This window comes from Bison bison, unplaced genomic scaffold (assembly GCF_000754665.1).
Source record: "Bison bison bison isolate TAMUID 2011002044 unplaced genomic scaffold, Bison_UMD1.0 scf7180017864498, whole genome shotgun sequence".
NCBI classification, from domain to species: domain Eukaryota; kingdom Metazoa; phylum Chordata; class Mammalia; order Artiodactyla; family Bovidae; genus Bison; species Bison bison.
This window is the reverse complement of record NW_011495057.1, coordinates 2,798,675-2,826,226: the sequence shown is the minus strand read 5'-3', so window position 1 is coordinate 2,826,226 and position 27,552 is coordinate 2,798,675. Positions and strand designations below refer to the sequence as shown.

Here is a 27,552-nt window from a genome sequence, read left to right as displayed (position 1 = left end):
GGGGGTGGGGGTTTCCGCTGCTAATAAGCTTAACAGTGAGTGCATGGGCTGGGGTCTGACTCTGGCCTCTGCAGACATAACAGCCTAGAACAGAGAAAGGATCCTCTGCCCACTCCTGGGGCCAGGGCTCCTGACAACAGGCCGGGCTGCGGGGGGAGAAGGGAACCAGAGCTCGATGTTTTTAGCTGTACCCACCCATCTGAGCCTGGCAGGGGGTGGTGGGGGTATCCTGGGTCTGTGCTCTTTACCTGGAGGTGCACATGGCAGGCCTGGCAGGGGTGAAGGTTCCCACAAAGCCCGGCTCCCCTCCTCCTGCAATACCCTGGGCTCTGCCCACCTCTCAGTCAGGGCAAGTCTGCCCACTGAAAGCACACGGGACCCTGTCAGGCCCCACAGGTGTCTGGAGACCAGCGGCCGCAGTGGTGGGAAACGGTGGTCAGCCAAGAGCAGAAAGCGAATCACCCAAAGGGAAAAACAGGAAGAGCCCGTGAAACAAAAACAGCAAGGAAAGGTTTTGCATTTAACACCCACATTGTCCTACTTTCACTTTCCCAGGAGATGACTCTGTCATCCGGAGCCTGGTGCCAAACATTTGCTCAGAGTGCGGACAGCGGCCTACGGTCACCAAGTAACCCCAGAGAGCTGAACTTGAACTCAGCGCTGCCGGTGATGGGCGGGGCTGGTCGTCCCCTACCCACTGGGTCCATGGATGTACAACCTCAGAGGTGCAGTTCCACCCTGAGCTGGCAGTGTTCACACACACGGGCCACTCAGCCGTCTCACACCTGCTGAAGTGCTGGACCTGGGCCTGGTGGCCGGAAGAATCCTGGATATGATGCACGTGCTGGTCCTTCCCTGGGTGACCCACCCAGGCAAGCGGGGGCAGGAGGGTCGCCGAGAAGAACCACGTGGAGCGGTGTTTTAAAGCCCCAACCCCAGGAAGAACCACCATCCACAGGAACAGCATGCCACCTCCGAGTTCCCCAGGAGGCTGAGGGGGCCAGCTCCCTGACCATCCCTCCACCACCACTCACCATGTAGGAAGGGAAGATGAGAACTCGCTTGTGCTTGCCACAAGGCCACTGCGGGTCATCCAGGAGATTCGGGTCATAGTCCATAAAGTCTCCCAGGTCACTACCTGAGGGTCAACGCAAAATGACAATTAGGAACCTGACCCCCCGAAGCAGAAGTGGCCGGGTGAATGCCTGGTACAAAGTTCGACGGTAGAAAGGTTGGTTTCAGGTTTCTGAGCCCAGTCACATCGCTCGCTCTGACCATCAGTAGATGTCTCCACATGCCAATGAAGTGTGTCCCACCCGTGTGCCCACCACCCCTCCCTGCCCTGGGCAAAGGAGTTCATCAAACACTTTACATTCTGGCATTTTTTCCATTAAAAAAAATTATATATTAATCTCCCTGACCTGGCAGAGCACAAAACCTCATAAGCATGAATGTTGCTGTGAACACTCACAGATTGTAAGACAAGGCACAGCAAAGGCTCATTTTCTAAACCTACAGATCGAATGAGCCTCAAGTTTCGCATGTGAGAAGCACACTCGGTGTGAATAATTCTGGGCAGGCTCTGGGGGTCTGAATGCACACAAACCAGAGCAGATACCAGTGCAAACGGCAGTCAGTGACTGGAAGAGGCTGAACAGCACCTGGACGGGCCTGAGGAACTTCACGTCCACCTGGAATTTCTCTGAGAGTGGAAAGAATCCTGCCTCATAAAGCATTTTTCTCCGTGTCAATTCCCACAAAGGCTTGTACAGGAGAAGCTGAGGTCTTCTGTCAGCGGCTGAGTAAGCTCACCTGCTGTGAGAGTCACTAAGGGGGTTTTCACACCTGACTGTTCATTTATGGTCCAATTATTTGAAAAAGGCCAAAAAAACCCCACACTTATTTGGCCACACCAGGTCTTAGTTGCGACTTATAGGATCTTTAAGTTGCAGCATGTGGAATCTAGTTCCCTGACCAAGGATCAAACCTGGGTCCCCTGCATTGGGAGAGCAGAGTCTTAGCCACTGGGCCACCAGGAAAGGCCTGAAAGGGCCAACTCGAGCACTAGGAGAATGTAGGTAAGAAGCAGGTAAGCGGAGAGATGAGGAGCTGAGAGGCAGAAAGAAGCCAGGGAGCCAGGCCTCTCTGCAAGGTGGTCTGGGCATGTCTCCTCGTGGAAGCTTAGGGGCTGGCGACTGAGGCCTCTTATTAGAGAACCTGCCCTGTGGCCTGGTCATGAGCCTGCCCATCCACCAATGCACACAGGAAACCCAATCCATGCTGTCCACTGAGGCACCTCCTGCGGCCAGACCCCAGCTTACCCGTGTCAAGGCTCCCCTGGGTGCTGCTCGCCCGGCCGATAGAGAGGCTGCGGTGGCTCAGGGTACGGAGCTGGGAGAAGGAGGACGTTGAGTCTAAGGTGTTTCTCCGTGTTCCAAAGGCATTCGTGGGCAACAGAAACTGGGTGTAAGAAACAGTCTAAAAGATGAAGACAAAAACAGGTCAGTGATTAACCCTTGGCAACGAAGGGGACGACAGAGGGTAAGATGGTTGGATGGATGGCATCACTGACTTGATGGACATGAGTTTCAGCAAGCTCCAGGAGTTGGTGATGGACAGAGAAGCCTGGTGTGTGGCAGTCCATGGGGTCACAAAGAGTCAGACACGACTGACTGAACTGAACTGAATGTGAGGTTTGCATTCTGACCAAGCTGCGTTACCATGCCAAGTTTAGGTCCACAGTCTCATAGCTGGGCAATTCTAAAATCCAAGATCTGAAAAATGAAATTTGTTTTTGCACAATGTTTGTGCCAAAACCTAAACTAAACTGACTTGAGGCCATCCTAGTTTTAATTTATCCCAGTCAGCGTGAATATTCATGTTATGGGGCAGAGACAGTCGTGTGTCTGATAGCAAGGGACCATCTCCGAAGCTGCTGGGAGGTTTTCTAACTCAGAAGGCATATGCCGCAATGCTTTGTTTAATCTACCACGGGTAGAATTCCAGAAGATCAGGCCCCAAGAGTCTCTGATAAAGGCTCTGGCCTCCCCCGTTCCCCTGGCAGATGCTGTATCTATGGTGCTCATCCTCCTTCCTTTCCCTGTGAACACTCAGTCTTCAGGAATGAAGCTGCAACACGTGATTTTCTTTTCACCTGCTTGGCAGAGACGTGGTTCATGACGCCAGTCGGGTGCGACGCGCGTGTGTGTGTTAAGTCGTTTCAGTCGTGTCTGACTCTTTGTGACCCAATAGACTGTAGCCCGCCAGGCTCCTCTGTCCATGGGATTCTCCAGGCAAGAAGACTGGAGTGGGTTGCCATGCCCTCCTCCAGGGGATCTTCCCGACCCAGGGATCAAACTCACGTTTCCTTCATTACAGGCGGACTCTTTACCACTCAGTCCCTGAGGAAGCCTGGAAAGCCCCTAAACACTGTTTAGTAGTGGGATTGCTACTCACCACAGTTAATACTTTTTCAAACCATCCGCCACCCCATCCAGGCACATGTGCGTGTGTGTATGCAAGATAAAGCAGTTTCCCCTCACTCATGGTTTGTTACTCATGGCCCAAAAAAACTACATGGAAAATTCTAGAAGTAATTCCTCAGCTTTAAACTGTGAGTCAGTCAGAGCAGTATGATGAAATCTAGCACCGTCCAGCCCAGGACATGAACCATCCCACGTCTTTTTTAGTCATGGAGCAGCCACCTCGGTTATCAGATCAATTATCGTGGTATCACAGGGCTCGTGCTCAAGCATTATTTTACTTACAAATGGCCCCAAAGCACAAAGCAGTGACAAAGTACAATTCGGATAGTCTCTTACTGTGCCTAATTTAAAAAGTAAACTTTATTACTGGTATGTATGTATAAGGCAAAACATAGCACAGGTAGGGTTCTGCCCTACCCAAGGTTTCAGGCATCTACTGCGGGTTCCTGGAACATATCCCCCGAGGATAAGAGTGGGTGACTGGACTAGTCAGGATGGGCATTCATGGAGAAACAGTTGGGCTGCTATTTAACCCATCTGCACACCTGGATAGGGGGCTTCCCTGGTGGCTCAGACGGTAAAGAATCTGCCTGCAATGCGGGAGACCTGGGTTCGATCCCTGAGTCAGGAAGATACCCTGGAGAAGAGCATGGCAATCCACTTCAGTATTCTGGCCTGGAGAATCGCATGAACAGAGGAGACTGGTGGGCTACAGTCCATGGGGTTGCAAAGAGTAGGACACAACTGAGCGACTAACCCTTCCTTCTGGACTGGCGTCACTCACGCACCCAGGTTGTGCCCCACGTCAGGTTTTCCAGCCCAAGGGTGGTTCGTGGTCCATCACAGGCTCTGCTTCCTGGCCCCTCTGGTGTCTGTCGCACAAGCCGGAGGTCTGGGAGCCAGGCGGCCTTACCTTCCCATCGGCACCCAGCTCCACGCCTTCCAGGCCGATGATCTCTTTCAGGCTCACGGCTCCTGCTGATTGTCTCCCTCCGTCCAGCTTCAAATCCCTGCAGGGACAAGCCAAGGATAAAGATGCTTCTGTGTGCACCCGAAGGAGCCACGGAGATGTTTACTGTCGGAACACCAGAGTCACTCTCACAATAGTGATGGAGGAGGTCCCGCCGTGCCTGACAGGATTCTCTCTTTGTCCCTCTTTCGGGACTTCTTGATAGTTCCACCCACTTTGACATAATGAAATTCAACTGAACAGAAAGCCTGAAGATGAGAGTCAGGCTCAGTAGCCAGTGGATTACCAAAGTCCCTTCCTGCTCAGCAAGGCCGTCAGCTCTTAAATGGCCAGCTAACAGGAAGCCAGGGGAGGTCACCTCTCCCTGCCACCCCTTATTAGACAGGAGGAAGAAATTCTTACCCTAAACAGTTCTCAGCTTTATTACTAGTAATAAAGGGACTAATGCCACAACAGCCACCCCAGGTACCTTACCGGGCCACTCAGACAATGACCATCTCTATAAAAGAATAACGTCCAGTACTACCAGCAAGGTCTTCTGTGTCGCTCAAACGGTAAAGAATCTGCCTGCAAAGCAAGAGACCCAGATTCGATTCCTGGGTCAGGAAGATCCTCTGGAGAAGGGAATGGCAGTCCACTCCAGCATTCTTGCCTGGAGAATCCCAAGGACAGAGGAGCCTGGCAGCCTACAGTCCTTGGGATTGCAAAGAGTCAGACACGACTGAGCGACAAGCACTTCCTAACTTACTTTCACACATCCTCCTTTTCTTTAAGCTCACCCTATTGCACATGCATTCTATTATTATCCCATTTTACAGATGAGAAAAACGAGGCCCAGTGCAAGTAACCGGCTCGCCAAGGTCCGCGCTGACAGTGGGCTGTAGACACTGGTTTTTTGTCCAGTGCAGCATTTCGTGCCGCGTTCTTCCCTGGGTCTGGCTGCGGCTCAGCTTGCTGGTAACTGTTCACATTTTCAAGGCCAATCCCTCTCCTTACAGGAGCTCTCAGACTTTCACTGTGTATTAGAATTGCCTGGGATCTTTGACAAACTACAGGCACATCTCAGAGATTCTGCAGGTTCAGTTCCAGATGACCCCAACAACACAAATATTGCAACAAAGCGAGTCACACAAATTGTTCAGTCTCCCAGTGCATATAAAAGTTATGTTTGCACTTTAGTCTATGAAGTTTGCAATAGCATTATGTCTAAAAAAAAAATGTACAAGCCTTAATTAAAAAAATACTGCTAACAAATGCTAACCCTCATCTGACAATGCAGACTGCCACAAACCTTTAATCTGTAAAAGGAAAAAAAAAGCAGTGTCTGTGAAGCACAATAAAACAAGGTGTGCCTGTATGGTGTCTGGCCCCCGTCCCCAGACATTCATTCTGATTCAGTTGAATGGGGCGTAACCTGGTGGGCTTGAGTTTTAAATACTCCCAGGTGATTCGGATTGGAACTGAGTTTGGAAGCTCCCTCTTCCAGCTGGGCTCCACACACAGCCTTGTTAGTCAAAGCCGCCCAGGCCGGCAGCATTCAGGCCTTGTGGCCCGGAGGGAACAGCTACACTCTGAGACGTCTCCTACAACCTAAGCAAGAATAAACACCATGTAAAGGCCAGACTCTCCAGGCCAAAGGTGACGGAATCACAGGAAGAGAGAACGAGAGCCCATGTGTGGTGGGGAAGAAAGACAAGAGGCCATCCCTCCCACCTTCTAGGAGGGAAAAAAAAGGATCTTTTCACTTTATTGAGCAATCATCCTTTGTCTATGGGCGTTCCAGGCATGGACTGGCACCCTTAATCCTATCTGATTGATGACCGTTTTCAAAAGAAACACCCAAGACCTGTATCTAGGAAGTACTGCACTTTCTAAGGTAGTCTCCTTGGGAGGCCATGGTTCTGCCCAGATCAAAAGGTCTCTGCAGCCCCTTTTGGAATCAACACTAACATCATGCAGATAGAAAAAACAACCAACCCATCCCAGTCTTCAAACTTTATACTTATATATATAGTGCATGTGCATATATGTGTGCATGCATATATATATATTAGTGTGTATATATATATGTATATATGTTAGTGTTAGTTGCTCAGTGATGTCTGACTCTGTGACCCCATGGACTGTATAGCCCGTCAGCCTCCTCTGCCCATGGAATTCTCCAGGCAAGCATACTGGAGTGGGTTGCCATTTCCTTCTCCAAGGGATCTTCCCGATCTAGGGATCAAACCTTGGTGTCCTGCATTGCAGGCGGATTCTTCACCATCTGAGCCACCATATATATATAAATTTTTTCTTAAAAAAATTTTTTTATTGGAGTATAGTTGATTTACAATGTATTAGTTTCAGCTGTAGAGCAAAGCAAATCAGTTATACATATACAAATATCCACTCTTTTTCTGATTCTTTTATATGTATATGATTTTAATCTTGAACACTTACCACTTCAATCAGTGTCCTAACCTCTCTCCCCATTGACCAGGTTTGACTGTAAATGACTTCAAGTACTTCCAAACATCAAACTCACCCCTTCAGGACAGTACAGAACAGGAGAATTGTAAACACTTAGAAGGTGCATATTACCCCATTGAAAGTGAAAGTGTTGGTTGCTCAGTTGTGTTTGCAACCCCATGGACTTTGGCCCACCAGGCTCCTCTGTCCATGGGATTTCCCAGGCAGGAATACTGGAGTGGGTTGCCATTTCCTTCTCCAGGGGATCTTCCTGACCCAGGGATCAAACCTGGGTCTCCTGCATTGCAGGCAGACTCTTTACCATCTGAGACACCAGATAAATCACATACAAAATAATTGCAATTAGCTTACTACTGAGAATGAGCGTTAGTCGTGTCTGAATCTTTGCAACCCCATGGACTGTAGCCTGCCAGGCTCCTCTGTCCATGGAATTCTCCAGGCAAGAATACTGAAATGGGTAGCCAGCCGTTCCCTTCTCCAGGGGATCTTCTCGATCCGGGGATGGAACTCAGGTCTCCTGCATTGCAGGCAGATTCTTTACTGTTTGAACCACCAGGGAAGCCCATTGAAAGCCCCTCAAATATTCTGAGTCATAGAAGTGCTCTGGGGAGGTGTCTGAGTCCACCTTGGGTGCCTCCTCTGCTGGGGACCACACTCCCTGAGGGCTCTGAGGGCCAGGCTGATTTAAGTCACATCACCTTATGAACATGCGACGCCAACAGAGAGCCCTGCTTCACAGTTATTGACCTCAGATCCAAAGCTGGAAGGACCAGGTGGGCTGGAGCAGAGCGGGGCTCAGCAAGACCACGAGAACCTCAGGTTCCCTGGAGACCATGTGTACAGTTGCCTCGCCTCCTACGTGAGCCACCGGGGGCAACTCTCAGAAGATTTCCTCAAGCAATTAAGGATGAAGATGATGACTTCATAAAGGCCCTAAAAAGGGAAATGCCTTCAGTGCAAGCACCAGAACAAGAGGCAAAAATAGCTGTGGTGGGAAAGGATGGAGTGGCTCAGTGGTGGAAGACCAGGAGGTGAGCTGGCACAAAGCAGCAGAACCTGTATCTTGTTAAAGGACCCACAACACGCTTCTGCAGACTTACTGCTTTCCCAAAGTCTAACCCAGCAAGCACGTGCCTCAAATTCCCAGCTCCTAGACAACTGTCTCCTGGTTTCCACTTCACCCGGATGGAGAATGTTACTTAGGACTGAAACTAATACAAGAGCAGGAAATATCTTTATGGGATGAGAAGATTAAAAGAAACAAGGCGTATTCAAATAGGTCCCTATTAAGAGTGCTCCAGGACACAGACATACAGAATAGACGTATGGACACAGGGGTGGGGGTGGGGGGTGGGGAGAAAGGAGAGGGTGGGATGATGGAGAGAGTAACAAGGAAACATACATTACCATATGTAAAATAGGCAGCCAATGAGAATTTGCTGTATGACTCAGGGAACTCAAACCAGGGTTCTGTAACAACCTAGAGGGTTGAGTTGGGGAGGGAGATGGGAGGGAGAGTCAAGAGGGAGGGGACATATGCATATCTACGGCTGATTCATGTTGATGTTTGGCAGAAACCAACACAATACTGTAAAGCAATCATCCTTCAATTAAAAATAAATCTTAAAGACTTAAGAGTCTTAAGTTAAAAAAAAAAGAGTGCTCCTACATGGAGAGCTGGCTGTAGGCAGCAACAGAGTCCCAATCCATGTCTGTATCCTGTCTACCTAGGGTCTGATGTGCAAAGATGCTTAAAGAAGTGTTTACTGAGCAGAGGTCAACTGACTCCTTGTCGGTTCATAAAGATGGCACCGATGGTGGGTGTTTTTCCATTGTGCCCCTTTCCATCTGTCTCAATTTGCTCCCAGGCTCAGTGCTTTCCCAGGACAGCCCTGCCTTTGCCTGCCAACTGGCCCCTTGATGCTGGAAGCACAGATTTCAGTTCGCAGAACCAACCCAGCCACCTTTACTCCACACTCCCCTTCTTCTTTTTAAAAAAAATGTTGGCAGCACCTAGTGGTATGTGGGATCCTAGCTCCCCGACCAGGGATCAAACCCACGTCCCCTGCATTGGAAGGCAAAGTCTTAACCGCTGAACCGCCAGGAAAGTCCCTCCATGTTCCCACACACTCCCCTTCTTGACTTCTCTCTTGTGAGAAATGGAGCCATAACAAAAATTATACTTTAAGTGCACATGAAATGCAAGACTCTTCTCCATGAGATAAACCCCAAGCCCGGTTTAAAAGGAACAAGAGAGGACTTCCTTGGTGGTAGAATGGATAAGAATTCACTTGCCAATGCAGGGGACACAGGTTCAACCGCTGGTCCGGGAAGATTTCATATGCTGTGGGGCAACTGAGCTGCGTGCCACAACTTCAGAGTCTGTGCTCTGGAGCCCATGAGCCACAACTACTGAGCCCACGTGCTGCAACTACTGAAGCCCATATGCCCTAGAGCCTGCGCTCTGCAACAAGGAGAAGCCACCGCAATGAGAAGCCCGTGCATTACAACGAAGAGTGGCCCCCACTCGCCGCAACTAGAGACAGCCAGTGAGCACCAACAAAGACCCAGCACAACCATAAATAAATGAATAAAATTATTAAAAAATTCAAAGGAACAGGGGTTCTTAGCCTATCCAAGTGCCTCACGGACACTTTGGACCACATGGAAGGGAGAGCTCTATGGGCAAAACTCCACCACCCCTGACCGCAGGAACCCGTCTCCGGAGAATTGCTGTGCCCCCTGCATACCACAGCCACCACTTTCCACCCCTGGCACTTCATCTGTATCATTCTACTTTCTAAATAACTACGGCACGCTGAGAATGAAAGTGAGACAGGAGAAGACTGTGTCCACCCTCGACAGCTACTGAGAAAACACACACTGCTCATTACAGTCCGGCAGGATCTCCCTCAGCGACGGATGGTCCTCCATCTGAGCCGTCCCGCAGGGCAGGCACGAGCCACATGGGGCAATGGAGCACTTGCAGTGTGACCAGTCGACCGAAGAACTGAATTCTTACTTTTGGTTAAAATTTAAATAGCCACGTGTGGCTACTGTACGGGATTAGTAAGTCGGCCTTCCAGAGGTGGCCTGGCCACTTTCTGCCTATTGTCTCCGGGGATGTTTCTGACCCAGGCCCCAGCTCAGAGAAGAGTTCACGTTAGGAGCCCCGGAGTGAATGGGGCAGAGGCAGGACCCTGCGGATGGAGCCAGTGCAGCAGGTCTACCCTCAGCGGGGAGGAAATGAGGACTGTGATGCCCACGGTCACAGGGGACCCATGCCCCGCACCCCATCAGCATCCCAGGAACAGAGCTCCCGGCTGAGATAAAAATTCACATCCTATACGAGGCACAGAGTGGCATATCCTTTTGCCCTGAGGGGCTGTGCGGACAGAGGAGCATGGCAGTGAGGGTTTTGGTGATGCCAGCACATACAAAGGACAATGAGCGACGGTGCTCCCCAAGTCCACAGCATTCCAGGTCCTTCGTGCATCCTGGAGAGGAGAAGGGTGGTGCCCAGTGATAAAGTCTGAATTTCCTGTCAGTTTTGTAGAAGGGAGTTTATATTATGTCTATTAACTAAAAAGATATTTCTTGCAGACTGAAGCTGCTGCACCAATATTGGCTATATTCACATTTCAGAAACTTCACTGACATGGTTATAAATACCACAACTGCTCTAGAAAAACTGACTGCTTCGTGGTGGCGGCCGAGGGCACACTTGTTCATTTTTTTCTGCCTCATTTTCAGGAAGAGGTTGTCACTAACTTCAGGACTGCCATTTTGGTAGGACTGAATTAAAAGAGCCCACATATACACATCCATTTACACAGCCAGGTGTGCACGGAAAATCAAACATATCTCATCTTAGTCAATAATGTCATCTCTTCAACAGCTTTTGAATTTGTTCATATTGAGACTCTTGGGATCTTAAACAACACATCTTTTATAAAGAGGCTGACAAACTTCTCGAGGTGCCTTAGCTAAGTGCTCTTATAAGAGTTGGCGAAACCATATACAGTTAACCCTCCATATGCCAGGTTCTGCATCCATGGATTCAACCAACCTTGGATCAAAAATATTTGGAAAAAAAGTCCAAAAAGTTCCAAAAAGCAAAACTTGAATTTGCTGAGTGCTGGCAACTATTTATGTAGCATTTACATTGTACTAGGTATTATAAGTAACCTAGAGATGATTCAAGGGGCTTCCTAGGTGGTGCCAGTGGTAAAGAACCCACCTGCCAGTACTGGAGATGCTGGAGACAAGGGTTCGATCCCTGGGTCAGGAAGATCCCCTAGTGAAGGGCATGGAAACCTATTCCGGTATTTTTGCCTGGAGAACCCCATGGACAGAAGAACCTGGTGGGTTACAGCCCATAGTGTTGCGAAGAGTCGGACATGACTACAGCGACTTAGCACGCACATTCACAGAAATGATTCAAAGTACACAGGAGGATGTGTGTAGGTTATACAAAAATACTATGCCATTTTATTTAAGGGACTTAAGCTTCTGTGGATTTCAATATCCACCAGGGATCCTGGAACCAGTCCCCCATGGATAAGAACCACATGAAATTGCTGTTGTCTGTCTAACTCACATAAACAGCAACTTCATATCATGGCTCCTAATTTATAGACGCAGCAACTGCTCGGGGCTCACATGTGAGTGTTAAGCAAGCAAGAGACCCATGGCCCTTGATGCCCCACTGTTTTGGGATTCAAGGGTTGAAGCTGACCTCAGAAAGGAGTTCTGAATGATGTTGCTGGTTTACCCAAAGAGAGTCCTCTAGAAACAGCAGTGGAAAAGAATTAAGCAGAAGTCCCAGAGGAGCAGTGATAAAATCTTGATGTTTTCTTTCTAAGATCATCCTTCTGAATTCTCATCAAAATGCCATATGAAAATAGAAATATCTTTTTAGCTCAAATGCCAGCATTAACCCTCCAGTACCAAGAGACTGAGCTGGATAACCAAACTGCAGCGGAAAGTAATTAAAAGCAAACTGAAGTTGGACATTTCTATTTCTCTGAAAAGCCTAGGAGATTATTTTTTTCCCCAGGTATCTCGAGAGTTCAAATGTCAATTTATTTATGTTCTACCTGCTTCTGAAAACGGAATGAGGCAGGCTCAAAAATACCAGATGTGGATATTGTCCAAAATTGTATGCACTAAGGTTGAAATGCTGTTGCATGCACTCAGAGACAAACAGGGCCAATCAGATTACAGAAGAAAACCTCATTTGGGCAGATGTGCAGACAGAAACCCATAGTTAAGAAACCGCGGACAACGCAAAGGTCTGATTCCTTCTCCTCCACAGGCCTGGGGGATTCTACAGCTCAGACTTATTTTGCTACAAGAGCTCATTTCTCATTCTATTCAAGTCTGTTAACTTTTGCAGAAGCTGTAGGCATGAAATATGCTTTGAAAACTCAGCACAGATTTTTTTATACAACGTGTGGCCAATGGGGGATGGGGAGTGGATGCTGTCGGTTCAAGGAGGGGGAATGGGGAAGTGGGGAGGCTAAAACAGAAGATGAAAATGCATCTGGGGACGCATCCAATCAGCAGGTGGACCCTTAAACAAGGAGCAGAAACACAGGCTGGTTCTTTTGGGGGGTATAAACCCCTCCTTCACCGGATAGCACTGGAAGTCATTCAATGTAGCTCTCCCGAAAGCTCCACGCTTGGAAAGCCCCCGGACCTCTGTCTTAGTTTTGGCTCCCACGGCATAAAGTGAATGTACATGATTGCACAGTTGTGAAGTCAACCGGCCAGAGCAGATGGCCAATCTAGATATTCTGATGCCCAAAGGGGGTTACCCAGGTTGCTATTAACCACACAATGGCCAACTCCTGCTTTTACCTTATGTAACAGGCAAAATGATCTTTCATGAAACTGATCAAACAAGATTCCCTACTAGATAACAAGAAATTCAAGTGAAGACCCTTCCCTTAGGGAGCATATGAACCAATATTCCTCTTACTTTTAAAATAAAAAAGGATTTAACTACTTAATACCTGGGAAATAGAGGAAAAAACCGTGTCTGTGGTCAATTAACTGTTTTCCATGGCTTTCTGCTTCCAGAGTGGGGATGGCCTTTTATCCCTAGTCATTCTGCTCATGGTGCTCTAAACTCCAGACCTTGGAATGCCAGCCTGGAGCTCCACTGGGCACTTGCTCTTTAAAGGATCACAATAGGTTGAACACTGATGTGTAAATAATTTAAAAGCCAATTAAATATTAACAGGATTTCCAGATCCTGCAAAAACAAGAGAGCTTTGTGGTGCAGAAAGCAAAGCTTGTAAAACTGGATTAGGAAGGAAAATACCACTTGTGGGCTCATTTTAATTAAGAGCTCATACATCCACTGGAACTCAACCACACAGTATGTATCATCATCTGAGAGATCCTATTTGCCACCTCGTCAGATATGGTACAGCCGCCATCTTGGACTGGGCCTGCTCCCTTCTATCAGAGCAGAGCGATACAAAATCACGGTTTAGTTGATGGAACAATGCCCAGGACTGACGGGAAAAAGTGAAATCAAAGCAGCTTTTAGTCCAGAAGTCCAGCCTCTTCCACACTCAGCACTTCATTGATAAACCACCCCTCCTCCCCACTTGGGTAACGGGCAGACAATGAAGGGACCTTAACACAGCTTACACCAAAATCTTTGTCTAAAGGCAGTGCCTATAAACAGCGGGGTAATAGCATGATTCACCCATGAGATCATTCCTGAATCTGTCTCTGTGTGGAAATATGCTTGGTGTGAGGAAAGAAACACTATTTGTGAATGTGCAATTTTCCACAACGAAAAGAGATGTTTTTGGCGAAAATGGGTGGGGAGGAAGGGGGGATGGGCCGGGAGCAAGGCAGGCAGCACTTAGGCTTGGAGCCCCTAAGAATAGAAGAAGCTGTTCTCTGTGTCACAAAATGATCAATTCAGGAAATGGACCCAAGAGGATGACCTCATCTGAAATGCCCCAGTGCCAAAAAGCTAAGCACACACACACCATGTGGAAGCTGCTATTTTATATCACGCCCCCCAGAGGTACCTTGTGCTCCACTGGGAAGCCATTTTCTTCATCATATGGTCTCTGATACACTCGTTATTTTTTTAAAAGTCTTTATTGAATTTGTTACAATATTGCTTCCTTGTTCTGGTTTTCTGGCTAAGAGGCATGTGGGATCTTAGTTCCCGACCAGGGATGGAACCTGAATTGGGAGGCAAAGTCTTAACCACTGGACCACCAGGGATGTCCCTCTGATACATTTATCATAAAATTAACCCAGTGACTATCATTCAATCAAGTATGGTTATCTGGATGAGTCTGTACCCACACACGTCTAAGAAACTGGTTTCTGCTGGAATCACTAGTTTGGTCATCTTCTTACATAGCTCTGAATCACAAGTTAATTGGATTCATTCCTACTTCGTTTTCGTTGGATCCATACATATAATAGCTTCCCAGGTGGCTCAGTGGTAAAGAATCTGCCTGCCAATGAAGGAGACACCCGTTCACTCCCCGGATCAGGAAGATTCCATGGTGAAGGAAATAGCAACCCACTCCAATATTCTTGCTTGGGAAACCCCATGGACAGAGGAGACTGGCAGTCCATGGGGTCATAAAGACTCAGACACAACGGAGCACACACAGACACACATATCATACATACAGGAATACCTACGGATATCCACATGTTTCAGGAAGTAAGAGTATGTGGGCACCCACATCACTCCCCTTATGCACAGGGGCAATCCCCGGACTGGTCCCCAGTACAACGCCTGCATCTCTCACTCACCAGCAGGCTGTTATCCAAAAGCTTTCGAGTTGGCCCTCTGGACTCAGAATGCATTCTCTACTGATGCAATGTTATAAATGGCAATTAGCCCTTACAGGGCCCTTTTGGCCTGCAGCGTGACTCAACTAGCCCAACAGTACCAGCAAGAGCTACGGTTGCAGGAGCAACAGCTCAGAGGGTGAAAGACGGTGAAGACATAAGATGAAGCTGGGTTTCTCTTGTGGTTTCCTGGTTTGGGGCTGACCCTCCATATTTTAAAAGCAGTCGAGTTTGCATTATTTCCACCTCCCCCTCTGAATTTGCTTTTTCTTCTCAGGACTGCAGGAGCCTTTCTCCCAAGCTGTTTCTCCGTTTCACAATTTCCTCTCTCTCTAATTCTGAACTCATAGATTCCTTTAGAGCTCCCAGATTTTCCACTCCAGCTCCCATGGTGATGGCACACCAGCCCAGAGGATGGAGTGTGAGCTGAGAAGCAAGAAGAGGGGCAATGGTTTTAGAACGGTGGATGAGCTGTTTATCAAGTAGGATCTGCCTACTCAGGAAAGATGGGCATCTTGCTTACGATTCATTTTATAAGTGGAGGGTCGCCAAGCCAAACCACAAATCCATGCTAGAAAGAGAAGGTAATGAGTAATGTGGATAAAAAGCAACAAGACTCAGTTGGGCCTTGGCAACTGGTTGAGAGAAGAGGAGCTGGTTTAAGGCTGGGACTCTTCCCAGAAAATGGCATAATTTACAAGCTTAATCTGAGAAGAGTGTTTACAGCTATGGGAAGGTTTGATGTTTCAGTTATAGTGAAAAAGACAGGCAACATCTGTTCCTCTTCTCAGCAACCAGCTTCCAATAGCTTGTTTTGAAAGGTGGGATCTGGCAGAGCCTCTTACCATCAGCAAGAAAGATCAAAACAGAACAATCATCTTGTCATATTCCATACAAGCACATGTTCGAATGGAGGGGAAAAAAAAAAGACTGGAAGGAAACAGACCAAAATATTCATGACGGCTTTGAGGTGAGGCTCAGTAATTTTCATCTTCCTTTTGTTTTTATGTACTTTCCAGATTTTTTTTTTTCTTTTTGAAGTGTGTTATTTGCTCAGTTCTGTCTGACTCTTTGCGACCCCATGAACTGTAGCCCTCCAGGCTCCTCTGTCCATGGGATTCTCCAGGCAAGAATACTGGAGTGGGTCGCCATTCCCTTCTCCAGGGGACCTTCCTGACCCAGGGATCAAACCTGGATCTCCTGCATTATTGGCAGATTCTTTACTAATTTGGCTGCACTGGGGCTTAGTGACCCTGAGGCACGTGGGATCTTCCCTGACCAGAGATTGAACCTGCATCCCCTGCACTGGAAGGTGAATTCCTAAAATCACTGGACCACCAGGGAAGTCCTAATTTTTAAAAATAATGATGTATCACTGAGGAAAACAAAGACCAACTCCAAGAGCAGATGAATCCCTTGGGTTTGTGTTTGTAGGCACCGGCTAACTCACCATGAAGAGGACTGGGAACTGCTGTATAGGGGCAGATCTAGAAAGAGTGATGAGGTAGCTCTGTGACCAAACACGTTCCCAAAGTTAACATTTAATGAGTATCTACTGTAGCCTGGCATGGTACTCAGAGTGTTCATATGTTAATCTTCCACTAATGTTCTCAAAACTCTGACGTTGACATTATAGCTGATTTTACAGACAAGTAAGCCTGGGCCCAGAAAGGCTGGTTAATTTGCTGGGACTGAGGATCCAGCCTGAGCCAGCTCTCTCCCATGTACCTGATGACTCCCTGGCTTGAGGGATGGATAAAGACTATGGTTTCCCTAATGGGACCATGAGGGACAGAGTGGACATGAGTGGGCGTCTCATCCTCACTCCCACTTTGCTGGAATAACTCTGCAGTTAGGGATTTTATTTATTGGTACTTTGTGTAAACTTGCATTGGAAGAATGGCTTCTTCAGCTAAAAAAGAAAAAGCCTGCAAACTACAGGACTAGACAGTCTCCGAGTTCCTTCTAGCTCTAAAAGTCTATCTTGGGAGCTGAAGAGCAGTCCCTGTCACTGAGCTCACATGAGCTGGTGTTAGCTGGTGCACTGTCCACACCAGATGACCTTTAATGAATTAGCTGGGGGATACCTGAGGAGAAATCTCAATGCCCTTGTGTCCAGGAAGAATTGATGCTTTTGAACCGTGGTGTTGGAGAAGACTCTTGAGAGTCCCTAGGACAGCAAGGAGATCAAACCAGTCACTTATAAAGGAAATCAGTCCTGAATATTCCCTGGCAGGACTGATGCTCAAGCTCTAATACTTTGGTCACCTGCTTCGAGGAGCTAACTCATTGGAAAAGATCCTGATACTGGGAATGACTGAGGGCAGGAGGAGAATGGGGACAACAGAGGATGAGATTGTTGGATGGCATCACCGACTCAATGGACATGAGTCTGAGCAAATTCTGGGAGATAGTGAAAGACAGAATCCTGGCATGCTACAGTCCGTGGTGTCACAAAGAGTCGGACGTGACTGAGCGACTGAACAACAACTACAACAAACAGTAAGATTATTATTGTTCTTAAGGTGGCACTAGTGGTAAAGAATCCGCCTGCCAATGCAGGAGACATAAGAGATGCAGGTTCTATCTTCTCTGGAGGAGGGCACAGCAAACCCATTCTAGTATTCTTGCCTGGAGAATTCCAAGGACAGAGGAACCTGGTGGGCTACAATCCATAGGGTCACAAAGAGTTGGACATAACTGAAAGCAACTTAGCACTAATAATAGTCAGTATTCCATGAATAAGATGCATGATGGAGATTTTGGTGTAGAGTAAGAATAAAGATCAGAGTGAGTTTAACAGGCTGGAAGTCTGACAGGTCTGTGGGAGGGGCGGGGAAGGGAAGGTCACGGTGAACGGGGAATGACCAGGCAGAGCTCATGGAAGTGGGTGGGAGAGGAGTGAATGGTCAGGGGCATAATGCCCTCGGAAAGGACAACAGTCGGGTGTCACTGTTACAGTGACCAAAGGGCAACACCAGATTTGGTCTGCAGAAACCAGACCTGCCATCTCACAGTGCTCCTGTCATCCTCCACAGGGACCTGTCCTGCCCTAAATAATACCAACAGCTCCCTGATGACAAATAGTGGATGCAGTGAACAGGTGAGGGGGCGAAGGAGTCAGACTCAGGGTGGGGGTTGGAGTGGAGAAACAACACAGAGTTCTGGGATGCAGAATGAGGAGGCGGGGCTTTGCCACGTCAGAGCATCACCTAGTTCTTTTTAGAGCAAAGGAGGGGCTTGTTGATCGAGAGACGCGTGCATTCCTCCATCTGAATCACACAGGTCTGTTCCGATACTGCTTTGCTTTAATATTTGCTGCAGCTCACTGGTCACTGTCCGGCCCCCGGTTCAAGGGCGAGGATGCAGGAATGCCACCCATTCGTCTGATTCCTTTCTTGACCTACCTTTCTCCAAAAGTTGATGAGGCCCTGCAGGATGGGTGGGCCCCAGATTGCTCTTGCCTTAAAGTATTGCAAGAGGTTTAGAAACAGCAGGCAACGTGCTAAGACACACACACACACACACACAAATAGCAACAACAAGCAAGCTTCTTGGCTGAAAAGAAAGTGAAACTTTTTTTTTCCTTTCAAATTTACAAATACTGAATTGGCAAGGCAAGCTCTTTGAAATGTAAAGCATGGCCACATCACACACAGGGTGTCAGAAGTTTTCGCCCAGAGGGCTACAAAGCAAGCATGCATATACATACCCAACTTGGGTACTGTCCCGATACGGCAGCACTGAAAATATACTACAGAAGGATCTTCTGCCACTGATAAGGACTATTCTAAAAAATAAAAATAAAAAACACAAACACAAATAAACAAACTAAATGCAAAGCATCATAAGTTAAAAAAAAAAAATTCTATAGCAATTCAGCATTCATGGAATTCACAGCAGTATCTGTACCCTCCCGCCACCTCCTCCGACAGATGGTACTCTGTTCTGCTTGCAAAAACGGAACCTCAGGGCAGCAGAAGTTCACTGCCACTCCTCATTTCAGTGTTAACACAGTGAGACCCCGCGAGGGTCTCTAAGGAACACATGTGCATGAATCCATTTTCTGGTGGGAGGGGCTGGCTGTGGGAAGCACGGGGCAGATGGAGCTCTGAGTCCAGGGTGCCCTATGCGTGGTGAACAGTCCTGCCACATTTAAACCATCAATTTCTACTTTTCAGTGAGCGATGCAAAAGCAACAGTGCCAGAAACCGTGAGCAGGAAAGATACTCAGATGCCATTGTGAGCATCAGGGCTTTTCATATGCTGGTGGCATGTTAGCTTCTGAGAATAAATTGAGGGAACAATTACATAATCAGTCTTAGCCTCCATTCCTGCTAAAAAGATACTACTGGAAACAGTTCTACATGACGCTCTTATGCAATCAAAGGCACTTAAAAAAACATTAAAAAAAAAAAAACAACCCAAAAAACCTCCCCAGTGCTTATCTTGGCATCTGAGAATAACTTTTGCCAAAGAGGATGGTTGATGAAAAGATGAAGAAACAGTGGGGGAGATTAAAAGCCAACATTCTTCAGCATGATGGTAACACGTCAGATATGGAGCTTACTGAGTTTGATTATCTTTTCCTTCAATAATTATTATCAGGGAATAAAGCAGTATGTTTGGGTATTTTGACCTTGGTTTAAAACTATGATATTCAATTGCCTACATGCCCAGAATTAAGTCAGGTTCCCTGGCATGGGGCTTCCCTGGTGACTTCGACGGTAAAGAACCTGCCTGCAAAGCAGGAGACCCAGGTTCGATCCCTGGGTCAAGAAGATCCTCTGGAGAACGGAATGGCAACCCACTCTAGTATTCTTGTCTGGAGAATCCCACGGACAGAGGAGCTTGGTGGGTTACAGCCCACAGGGTTGCAAAGAGTCAGACATGACTGAGCGACTAACACTTTGATACTTTTCCTGGCATGGCAGGTTCCCAGGCCCTTTGTTTTCTGGCTCTTTCTGCCTCTCTGGTCTCAACACACACAGTATTTTCCCCTGCGCTTTATCACTCATCCATGATAGAAGTGCTTGCAGTACACTCACTTTTTTTTTCATAAGGTCCCTGTTGGGGACTATTTTTTTGGTCAAGCAGCATGCATGCGGGTGGGATCTTAGTTCCCTGACCAGGGATTGAACCTGTGCCCTCTGCAGTGAAAGTACTGGACTGTCAGGGAAGTTCCACCTTCATCTTTAAAAAAAATCCCTGCTGTTTCATATCTCCATCCTTTGCATGCTATTTCTTCTGACTGTTGTGTCTTACTAAGTATGCTGGGTGAACTCCTATTTAGTCTTCAGAACCCAGTTCACAAGTAACCTCCCCAGGAAGAATTTCCTCCCCTTTCACTGAGTTACTCTTTCCCTCTATGGTGCGGCCTCCACTCTGTTTTTACTTCCAGGAAATCCTGATCACAAAGTGCTGCCCGCATCTTCTCCATACCTGACAGCTGCTCCCGAAACAGCCTGGGCAAGGCGGTGCTTCAGAGCAGCCCCTGAGTACCCGTCACTGGGAAGGCAGGACCAAAGCTCCAACCTCAGCCTCCAATACCAGCTCTGGCACCTTTCTGTGACCTCAGGCAGCTCACTCATTCTCTAGTTTCCTCAGCCAAAACCATGGCACAAAAATCAGTAGCCATCTCATTGGAATGTTGTAAAGAGTAAATGAGTTCCCATATTGCAAAGCCTACAGAACAGGGCCAGACAAATAACACGGGCTCAATAAATACTCACTATTTTCACCAGGAGCTGCCCTCTTGGGTTGAGGTAAGTTTTCTCAACAGTCTGTGGATTCAGACCCTAAAATACACAGGCCTGCTAAAGGCGAAAGGTTGAGAAAGGACAGCTGAAGGCCGACACACGCAGCCTCACAGAGGTGAACGGGGACACAAGGTCTGTATCTCCTGTCTCCAGGGAGATGTTTCTCATCAGATATCACAGACTCAAACCCTAGCCTCAGCTCCGAGAACAGAGCCAAGAAAGCTTATTCAGGTAGACCAAATGCACACCTATTAAGTGTCAATTAGGTGCCTTCATGCTAAGTCACTCAGTCATGTCTGACTCTTTGCGACCCCATGGACTATAGCTCACCAGGCTCCTCTGTCCATGGGATTCTCCAGATGACAACACTGGAGTGGGTAGCCATTTCCTTCTCTAGGGGATCTTCCCGACCCAAGACTCAAACCCGGGTCTCTTGCATTGCAGGCAGATTCTCTACCGACTGAGCTACAAAGGAAGTCAATTAGGTATCAGATTCTAAATGCTTTAACTGATGAGGCATGAATGAGTCAGTGACAGAACCGATGTACTAGCTGGTGTGACTGGGGATTTGAACCACGCACTTTAACATCCTGGGCCTCAATGCCTTGCTCTTCTCTATGACTTACTAGAAAAATCTGCTCCTTCAGGTTTGACTGGGCACCCATGGATGCTTTTGTCAAAGATTTTCTAGGGCAGCTTTCCAGACTGGCCCTCAGGTCATCAGGAGGAGTGTGGGGTGGGGCCAGAGGGTGACCGATCACAACAGCCCTGATCACAATCGCACAGGACGTGCAGGAGACCCAGGTGGCTCCTGCTCCCACTCTGCTCAGCCTGGGCCCCTTTCTAGATGGAAGGATAGAAGGCTCCTCTGTCCATGGGATTCTCTAGGCAAGAATACTGGAGTGGGTTGCCATGCCCTCCTTCAGGGGATCTTCTCAAACCAAGAATCAAATCCAGTCTCCTGCAGATTCTTTACTGTCTCAACAACCAGGGAAGGCTGAACAAGAAAATCAGAGACTATAAATGTAAACCTTCTTTCCAAAGTTTCAACCGGGATGTGCCCATTACTAAATGGTACATTAATTCAATCGCATGCTACTGCCGTGTGATCCTCACTTCGAGATGCAGGAGAGGCTGGCAGCATGGGTCCCATTCAGAAAAAAACTGTTATTCTAATGCCCCAGTCAAGTCTAGCTCCTACAAGGTGATTGCTTCACATCAATTACAGGAGGGTTGGTCCTCCTCTGGTTGGCCATTTTTGAGCAGCTGGAGGAGAGGGCAGGAAGGAAGGAAAGAAAGAAGACAACATCTTGGGGCACCTTCTTTCCATTCTTGGGTCCAACTACCCCTAGATGCCCACTCTTGGCAGGGACCAGAGGAGGAATCCAGAGGGGAGACCTGCACGGCACCCTGCAACAGATCTGCAACTCTTCACGCTCTGGAGAGCTGAAAGGAGCCGGCAGAGCTCCCAAGAACACATCCTACGTGTTTCCCGAAACATCTTTGGAGTCAAGGGGGGACTTGAGGTCTTCGCCAGAGCACACAAGTATCAAGTGGCCAGCTCTTGACAGTTTCTTGCTCTAGTGACTTCAAATGGCATGAGTCTCAAGATGGGTCCCATGTGACCAACTGCTGTGTCAAGAACCTGGAGGGCTCACGTGAATTTGCAGCTTTGCTCTTTACAAGCATCAGGGCAATGTCCATCATAACTGAGATGCTCACAAAGAAAGTCAGATTTGTTTGCCTCCTTTGAGTGCATTTGTGAAAGAATTAAATCACATGCTAGTTGTCTGGAATGATGTTAAGACAGCCAAACTCCATTTCCAATGGGCTTTGGAAATTCACCATGTTTTCCCCTCCAGCACTACAGTTATCTTCCTCTGGGCCCAAATGTCATGCAAGAAGCCCACAGAACTTTCCATCTGTAACATATAACACTTGGAGTCAAGATGACCAAAAAGCATTACACAAAAGATTAGGACTTCAAAAGAGGGATTAACTCCAGGGAGATGGGTCTTTAAGGAATTAAAGATCACATTTCCATACAAACATCTGTTGGAGGGGAAAAAAATAGCAAGCGGGAAAGTTCCCCAGGGCTGCAGCTCACGTGGGCAGAGTTCCCTCTGGACATACCATGTTTTCTGAGCCCTTAGGAAACATTGAGTGTGCTCATCTGCTGGAACACCGTCTGATCTTCTTTATGTAGCTCCATTTCCGGGCTTAGGAAAGTGTTTCTGGTATGAGGGAATTTACAGCTTCAGACCACAAAGCCTCCAAAGGCACGCTTTGCCCGTGAGATGCTGGAGCCCTCAGAAACAGCGTGGAGATGCATGAGGGTCACCACAGCTGATCCAGGACTGCAGACCACTTTCACTGCGTCTGCTTTCAAAATATCTGACCACGCAACGTCTAACACCATCCAAGATCCTTAAGTGTTCTCTCATACGCCAAATACTGGCTTCTTGTTCTATTTCCAGCCCCCTGGGGAGTCTCTGTTGGCTGTAAGAAGTTTTGATCTCTTCCACGTGGAATATTCCATGATAGCAATGGTATTCACTTAAGGACATTAAAAACAGGCAACCAACTTTGAAAGTCTAAAGCAAAGAAAATCACATTTGCAACAGCGGAGGGTGAACACAGTGATATATGAACACAGCCCAGGGTGCCCACCGCCCAGGGCTCCATGGTGGGCACTGGACACCGTGTAGAAGCACATTCTCAAATTCTGTACTTCCTTCTCTACAGCCAAGGAAGCAAGGGAGAACACACTTAAAAATGCTGGTGTTGTGGGTTGAACCAAATTCCCCCAAAAGACATATTCAGGTCTTAATCCCTGCGGACATGGCTTTACTTGGAAAAAGGGTCTCTGCAGACATGATCATTTGGTATAAGGTCATACTGGATTGCACTTCTTGGGTAATGCCTGTGGTAAAGAATCCGCCCACCAGTGTAGGAGATGCAAGAAATTCGGGTTCGAACCTTGGTTGGGAAGATCCCCTGGGGGAGGAAATGGCAACCCATTTGTGTTCTTGCCTAAGAAATCCCATGACAGAGGAGCCTGGTGGGCTACAGTCCATGGTGTTGCAGAGTCAGACACTACTGATCGACCCAGCACACACAAGGCTGAGAGGAGGAGCAGAAGGCCCAGTGGAGGAACAAAGTGCGCAGTGAAACTCCCTTCACTGACGTCCCATGCTTGACGCACCATGGTCTCCACTCCCCTCTGTAAATCACTTTAACCAACAACCACGGCACGCCCAAAGCTCAGGCTGGTAGGCCGCTCTCTAGAACACTGTGTGAACAGTGATAGCATGAGGTCAACGTCACAACTCACTCTGCTCAGGAGCCCCACTGCACAGAAAGACCTGGCATCACACATCTGAGGAATGGCTGATCGCCACGTGCCTGAAATGAAATCCGAGGTATTTAAACTATGTAAGTTAGGACTTCCCTGGTGGTCCAGTGGTTAAGGCTCTGAGCTTCCAAGGTAGGGGATGTAGGTTTGATCCGTGATCAGGGAACTAAGATCTCACATACTGGTGTGGCCAAAAGTGAAAACTACTTATGTCATTTTGTGAGTATTTTTGCCCACTGTTTACTGACCTCTTCCCCTTAACCAAGCAGTTACTGTGAATAATTTAGCAGAGCTGGACCTCGGGCTCGGGGGGCCTGGGGCAGTTAAGATGGCGATGGTGACTGAGCAGTGGCTGGGTGAGCACCCCCAGGGCTGGGTATGCAGTGAGGAGAGGGGATGGGAGACAGGAAGTGACAAAGCCCATGAGACTGCAGCGAGAGAGCCTAAGGGAGCGTGTGAGTTCGATGGGGCTGCTGTAACAAGGAGCCCGTGTGCCCTGCTCCTTGGCTGTGGCTTCCACAACAGAAATCAATCATCTCATGGCCATGGAGACCAAGGCTCCCCTGAGGGCAGGATCTGTCCCAGCTTCTGGGAGCTCCTTGTCTTGGGGCAGCAGGACAGGAGCCTGCACAAGGCTGTGTGTGCACATCTGTCCCCAAGGTTCCCCCTTTTATAAGGACACCAGTCATGAGATGAGGAGCCCACCTTCCCCCAGCACAATCTCCTCTTAACTCATTACATCTGCCACAACTCTATTTCCAAATAAGGTCAAATTCTGAGGTACAGAGGGCTGGGACTCAGCATAAGAATTTGGGAGGGACATCATCCAGCCCAAGAGAATGACAGGAGGAAGACTAGCTGAGTGCGGTGTCACAGAAGTCCCCTCTGGGGCCCTCTCGTCCTTGCTCTTCCAGGACAGCACTGGCATCCACGTCCTGGGCATGGTTTGGGCCTCCCACCAGCCCTAATGATGGTTTCCCTCTCACACGGCCAGGTACCACTGGTGGAGACCAAGGTCTGGTCTCTCCCAGGCTCCCAGGCCCTCATCAAGCAGTGCTGAGACAGAATTACCAAGAGAAGGCCCTCTCCAATCCCTTACACTGTTTTTTTCTGTGACTCACTTTATTTCCTGTAAATCAAACTGGTTAGAGAGAAGCAACAAGCATTCTCAGGCTGAGCACTTTACAGCAAGGTATTAATACATCTGCTCAGGAGAACCATGGTTGCTTATGTTTGAAAATCATTTTCTCAAAAGTCTCGGGAAAAGTCACAGAAAAAGCCAGCATACCTGCCGTGCTTCTTAAAGAGGTATGGACAGGGCCTTCCCTGGCGGTCCGCTGGTTAAGACTCTTGAGCTTCCAATACAGGGGGCACAGGTTCAATCCCTGGTCAGGGAACTAAGAGCCCGCATGCTTCAAGGCATGGCCAAAAAACAAAACAAAACCCTTAATTAAAGAAACAAACAAGAAATACAGATAATAAGACTGTTGTAAACCCTGCATGCAGTGCTGAGCCAGTGCCAGCACCAGTTTGTCCCTGGTGGCTATGGTCTGGCTCCTCCTTCCTCCAGTGGCTCAGAGAACCAGGGAAGAAGCAGAAGAAAATCAATGGATCAGTTTGAGAGCATCTCTGGAAGACAGTTTGGTGGCAGAAGAGGCTGGGCCCAGGAAGTCTCAGAGAGGTCTGGAGGTTACTAAAGCCTTCCTCAGGGCTTCCTGGTGGCTCAGACAGGAAAGAATCCGCCTGCAATGCAGGAGACCTGGGTTCGACCCCTGGGTCAGGAAGATCCCCTGGAGGAGGGCATGGCAACCCACTCCAGTATTCTTGCCTGGAGAATCCCATGGACAGAGGAGCCTGGCGGGCTACAGTCCATGGGGTTGCAAAGAGTCAGACACGACTGAGCGACTAACCCTTGCTTCCACTTCCTTCAAGTCTATCCACTCGATGTCCTTTAGGTCGGAGGTTTTGCTGACAACTGGTTATAAACACAGATGATGACACTGATAAAGATGCTTCTCTTCCAGCCTACTGCTGCCGGGGGATGGAAGGGTCTAGTCTTTTAATAAAAAACAAAAGTTTTGGGAGGAGAAAAGCATGCTGGGGAAGAAGCAGACATTTCACGGAGTCTCACAGAAGATGCCATGCATCTATCGAATCAGAAGGCTTTGTTTCAGGGAGAAAAGGCGATGATGACATATTTCTGCTTTCTAGAAGGCCTGTTCAGAGCTGGTGACTAGCTGTTTTGTTTTTTGAAATGTGCTACTTCCTCCAACACATCTTTCAAACTAAACGAAGCTGACAGATCGGAACTGATGAGATGACAAACAAGGTTTTAATTTAGTTATTACCCATTTGCCTAGTTCCCTCCACAATTTTCAGTATAAAATGAGAAGTGACAACTTGACTTCAGTTACTGCATTTTTTTTTTAACATCTTACTTTACAAAGCAGATGAAAGGTGTTGGAATCTTTCATATTTTTGTTTTTCCTACTGAGTTTGCACTTTAGAGAGAGAACCCTCTGGCACACATCTCTGTCCACTATTTCAAATCTTTTTAAGTCTCTTTGAAAATTTCTGTCAACGGACAAGACAGACCAGTCCACGCACTGCAAAAAGTATTTCTTTGTCTGCAGAAGGCAATGATTCCCACGGCAAACCCAGGAAGGGAGCACTTCCAGTGCACGTGGCAGCCATCGACTGTGTTCAAGGCAGACATTCAAAAACCAGATGACTTCAAAAGGGTGTGAAATAATGTTTGGGAGAGGGTGATGCCCACTTGAAGCCATGGCTCTTGTCTCCCATTGCTCTCAAACATTTTGAGTCCTGAGGCTGGAAGTGCCCAGAGGAGAGGTCCTGTCCTAATAGGACCATGAGGGTCACTGGACATGAACGTGTCTTTGGCCGGTGGCTGGTCTTCAGTCTTCACGCTCACCTTCCATTCTGATGACCAAGCTCTACCTGGCCAGCAGTCAGCTCCCTGTTGGCACCCGCTTTGGCCTCATAATGTTTGTCATTTTCAAGGGTGTCTCCTCCCTGAGGGCCGAGATCTGTCTTCACTTCCAGTTAACATCCTCATGCAGATGAGAGTGGACGCTGACTGGCTCTTCTCTACTAACCAAGCAGCAGCTCCCAGTCCCCACTGACCATCCTCAGAATGTTCAAGGGTCCCCTCCAGATGCCAGGACACGGGGCCCTGGACTCCTTTCTACCATGACATATAGTTTGCTCACACATGTGTGAACAGTTGTTTTAAAGACTTCACATCATTTCTGGAGAAGGACATGCCAACCCACTCCAGAATTCTTGCCAGGAAAGTCCCATGGCCAGAGGAGCCTGGTGGGCTACAGCTCATGGGGCTGCAGTGCTGGGCACAACTGAGCATGCACGGGCTGTGCAGCATGTGGGATCTTAGTTCCCCAGCCAGGGACCGAACCCTCGTCTTTTGCATTGGAAGCATGGAGCCTTAATCACTGGACCCTCAGGGAAGTCCCCCTTTGAGTTCTCCAGGCGTCTCGGCAAAGCCTCTTTCTGTCTCGGCAAAGCCTCTTTCCTCCCAACGTGGCAGGAACCTGAGTCGAGAGGCTCCAACATTGGGCTGTGAGAAGCAGTAGGTGTGGTGCTGTGTGTGTGCCCTGCACGCCTGAGGGCGGGTATCAGAGGCCCACCACC

The 27,552-nt window shown here is 48.1% G+C and overlaps 1 protein-coding gene across 1 annotated transcript in view; it reads right to left on the bottom strand.

Annotated features, from left to right (window-relative positions):
• CABLES1 (Cdk5 and Abl enzyme substrate 1) overlaps nucleotides 1-27,552 on the bottom strand; it is a 116,943-nt gene that overhangs the window by 16,431 nt on the left and 72,960 nt on the right. Inside the window, exons 4-7 of the mRNA XM_010828918.1 lie at nucleotides 18,482-18,559; nucleotides 4,399-4,495; nucleotides 2,322-2,478; nucleotides 1,035-1,138 (exon numbers count right to left, since the gene is read on the bottom strand). Of these exons, the coding sequence (XP_010827220.1) occupies nucleotides 1,035-1,138; nucleotides 2,322-2,478; nucleotides 4,399-4,495; nucleotides 18,482-18,559 (436 nt within the window). The remainder of the gene's footprint in view (nucleotides 1-1,034; nucleotides 1,139-2,321; nucleotides 2,479-4,398; nucleotides 4,496-18,481; nucleotides 18,560-27,552) is intronic.